At 29.3% G+C, this 3,949-nt stretch overlaps 1 protein-coding gene across 6 annotated transcripts in view; it reads right to left on the bottom strand.

Moving 5' to 3' along the window:
- LOC106461615 (heterogeneous nuclear ribonucleoprotein U-like protein 1) overlaps positions 1-3,949 on the bottom strand; it is a 121,000-nt gene that overhangs the window by 21,563 nt on the left and 95,488 nt on the right. For 5 of the 6 annotated variants that reach the window (XM_013921454.2, XM_022388620.1, XM_022388621.1 and 2 more), the window contains one exon: positions 1,547-1,585. In XM_013921454.2, the coding sequence (XP_013776908.1) occupies positions 1,547-1,585 (39 nt within the window). The remainder of the gene's footprint in view (positions 1-1,546; positions 1,586-3,949) is intronic. The other variant, XM_022388619.1, reaches the window with a different exon arrangement.

The raw sequence follows: 3,949 nt of genomic DNA, 5'->3' as shown, positions 1-3,949 counted from the left end.
ATCTGTACGTCTAACTGCAGTTATAACATGTGCTATTCAAAAATAATTGCTACTATACATTGCATTATGCATAGGCTTGCTACAAGTTTGTATGAACTTCATCTGGTGCACATACTTATGTCAAGTGTTAGAAATTATCCCTGATACTAAACGCGTCTAGTAGATCTGCTGTGATCCTGTTTGGCTTTAGAAATCATAAAGAATTCACTGACACCATAAACTTTTGGAAAACTACAACAGTTTTCTTTTGTTTTATTTGCTGACCTATTTGATTTTTTTTTATTCATTTATTTTTTTCATAGGAGGAGACGTTAAAATAAAGACTGTGAGGTTAATAAAAGATTTGCAGTTAAGATGTATTTTATAAAAGTTTGTTTGATGCATGATTTTCATTCTTCTTACGTTATTTTTCATCGTGTAATATATTATAAGGTCTCAGTCTCAGACAACGAGATCTAGACTACAACACTGGTGTGTTTCTAAAGGGATATATATATATATATATATATATATATTCCAACATCCTTCTCAGCTATTTTTACACCTGTTAAGCATTTATACGTGAAATTAAAAATGTATAATAGCAAACTGTAAAACAAAAAATGATAGTAAAATCTCAGGACTACTGTAGCTGAACTAAAGTTTGTAAGCTAGTCCTACTAGTTAATTGTCACAAATATAAGATGCCCCAACAGTCATAATAATAGAGAAACATATTTACACTAAGATCTATTAATTTCCCATTAAAATGGGCCACAGGAAGGAAACATCCAAGGTACTAAAAATAGCAATTTTACATTAAAACAAACTTTCTGACAATGTGTATATAAACAGAATAAGCATTTTAAGTATCATTAGTTTTGTAAAAATTCAATTAGAACTACTAGAAATAAATATTCTGCCTTAAATTGGTTAAACCTATTTATATTCATGCAAAAACACTGTACATTAACTAAGGCATATGTTCATCTAACTCTATAACCGAGATCAAGAAAACTTCATCTCACAGTAATCATCAAAACTCTCAAAAACTGGTACAAATATGTAACACAGAAAAGCAAGTTACTCATTTTGTTTTGGGATATACATACACCTAACGTATTCACTTAAAAACATAATTTAATGATTTATTGGAATAATTTATTTTAATGACTAATTTGCAAGAAACATCAACATCCCAAAGAAACAACCAGTTGAAATTTCACGTTTGTCATTTGAAAATAAATAAAACATAATTTATTCCCAAATGATCACAGTTTCAAATATGCTGCCTTTCTCATAGGCAGATATCATGATGTCAAAGGAATATTCATCTCCTAAAATGACAATCATAAACTGGAACATTTAGTTTAAACAATGTTGAAGGGCTGTCCAATGACTGTTATTGTAAGGTGGCTAATCTCTTTCCTCAGATTGTGAAATATCTTCATATTCAATCAAAGATGAAAATTTGATTACATGATTCTTGACAACTGAAGTAGCAGCAAAAATATCATTAGTATTAAGTAACTGTACTCTGGTTCGAAAATAAATAAAGATAACTTACTTGGTTGACTTGGACCTCCTCGATAACCACCTCTTCCTACTAAATAAAAGCAGAAAAAGTGAAACACAAATGTTGATAAATAACTATTAATAAAAACAATAGCATTTATGAAAAGTGTTAAACTACAATGTACTGCAGTTGTAACATTAATTATAGGTAAAAACTGAAATGGTACAAATGAATATTTCTGTTTTCTTCTTGTTGGAACACAAGCATAGTAACCACAAAATAGTTATAAAATAGCTCCATGTCTTATATTATTTTATTTTTATTATTCGATTGATTCATTTGTAAACTAACTATTTAACTGTGAACATCATAAAAAATCAATTAACTGCTGGAGTTTATACAGAATGCATTGGCAAACAACAGTGCTAAACTTCATGTCATTTGGGATAGACATCTCAAATTGAGAGCTAAGATGAATATTTTTTTGTAAGTCTGTTCATAGTTTCTGCTTATTTTTGACTTACTACTACTACATTCTTTACTGTTTTTCTAAGCTTTACTGCAAGTTTAACAGAATATACACATTCACTCAACCTAATACTAAGCTACAGAAAACATGTTTAACATTAATGTTTATATAAAACAGGGAAATACTTATTGTCCTAAAATAAATTTCAGCTACTAATCAGCTTATTAATGATTAAACAAATCAAAGAAATATCTTTTAAAACAACAAACATTTATAGTTTTAACAGATATTACATAAAATCCTTTGCAACATCATGAAAATAAAAACACAAATAAACAATAAGCAGAGATTCACACTCATATTGTTACCAAGACCACTATCATGCACACATTAACAATGTTGTATATCTTGTAGTTTTACCACACAAAGAACTTTTCAAAGAACTGGAAACCCAGTGGGTCAATATAACCTTTATATTTCATGCATGGTGGTAACAGGTTTATGACTCTCCTCATTCTTTTATATTGTTACCATTTGGATTTACATTCCTCTTTTAACTGATGATTTTAAGTTAATAACTGATGAAGAACTTAGGTGACAAACACTAATTATTTTTGAAAAGTATATTTTGAAGATGGAATAGGAAAATTCTGAATCATCCATACTCTATCCTATGAAAAATTTTATCATTTTAGTCTTAAGCTTATTTTATGCTAACAATATAATTCCAACAAGTCACGTGAAACCTGTAGATTGCAGGTGTAGATACACAGTTCAAAGCCTGTTACTGATCAGTGTTGCCATGTAAGTATATTTCCCTTTTCATGAGTCACATTTCCTAGTTCCTTTGTAGAAAGTGCCTGATGTCATCATCTGTTTTATTGCATTACTGTTCAGCTCAATTTAAATGATAAATTATAATAACTGTTACAAAATTAACTGGTTATGATGGTAATAGAGACTAACCTAACTATGGAAGCTATGAGAAAGTATGAAGTTACTAAAACCTTAACAGTCAACTACTGAAATAATGTTTATTGCACACATGTTCCTCTAAACATCTGGAAATGACTAGATTAGTTTTTCCTTTCCTTTTTGTGTTTATAACAACAATAACAAATAACAATAGCTTTTACCCATGGTGGAGGTCCTATGGACACAATTTTAAATGAGCTATTCAAGTTAATGCTTTGGTCGAGGGAATATAGACAGAAGAAATTATGTATTATAACTTTGCAGGATTCACACAATTTTAAGATTAAAATTACAGGAGTTTTCAAGGGCTTTCCAGGATAGAATTATCTGTTATCAAGGTAAATGACTTATTTAAAAACTCCATCTTACCAACTGATCTGCCATAATTCATTGAAACCTATTCAACATGTTTAATAATTATTAAATGGAAGTATAACGATAAACTATAGTTATTTTAAATGGCCAGCGAAAATACTCAAACTAATGAGCATATAAAGCCTTCTATGAAGAACAATGTCCATGAATGACATATAAACATGATATTAACCACTGTGCAAATAAAATGTTAATCTTGAACTGAAGTTTTCCACAATATTTGTTAAAAGTGAAACTGCTTTCTTAAACCTGTTGTAAACTAACACTAAAAAATTTTTTTATCCTCCTCGTACTTTCACCTACTGAAGTCAGTCTTACATTAACTCTTTCAGCACAGGCTCAGTTTGTGGGACCAACCTCGTAACCATTTTGTGTTTGTTATATTATTCATGCTATAACTTTTAAATTAGTAAGTAAATGTCAACAAAATTTGGCAGATTATCAGTAAACATTTGAATGCTTTCATATGCAAAATATAATTTTTTTATATTAAGTCTTAAGGTTTGTAAAGCAATGTTTTTCTCATGGCTTTTTTTCTTTTCGCATGTTGCCTGTCCAACATGCAAGGTAATTTTCAAATTCCACATGCGAAATCTTTATAATATCCAGATAGTTATCAAACGTTTTTTAAGAAA

The sequence above is a fragment of the Limulus polyphemus genome, unplaced genomic scaffold (assembly GCF_000517525.1).
Source record: "Limulus polyphemus unplaced genomic scaffold, Limulus_polyphemus-2.1.2 Scaffold998, whole genome shotgun sequence".
Lineage (NCBI taxonomy): Eukaryota > Metazoa > Arthropoda > Merostomata > Xiphosura > Limulidae > Limulus > Limulus polyphemus.
The sequence above is the reverse complement of the archived record's forward strand: the minus strand, read 5'-3'. Positions and strand labels throughout refer to the sequence as shown.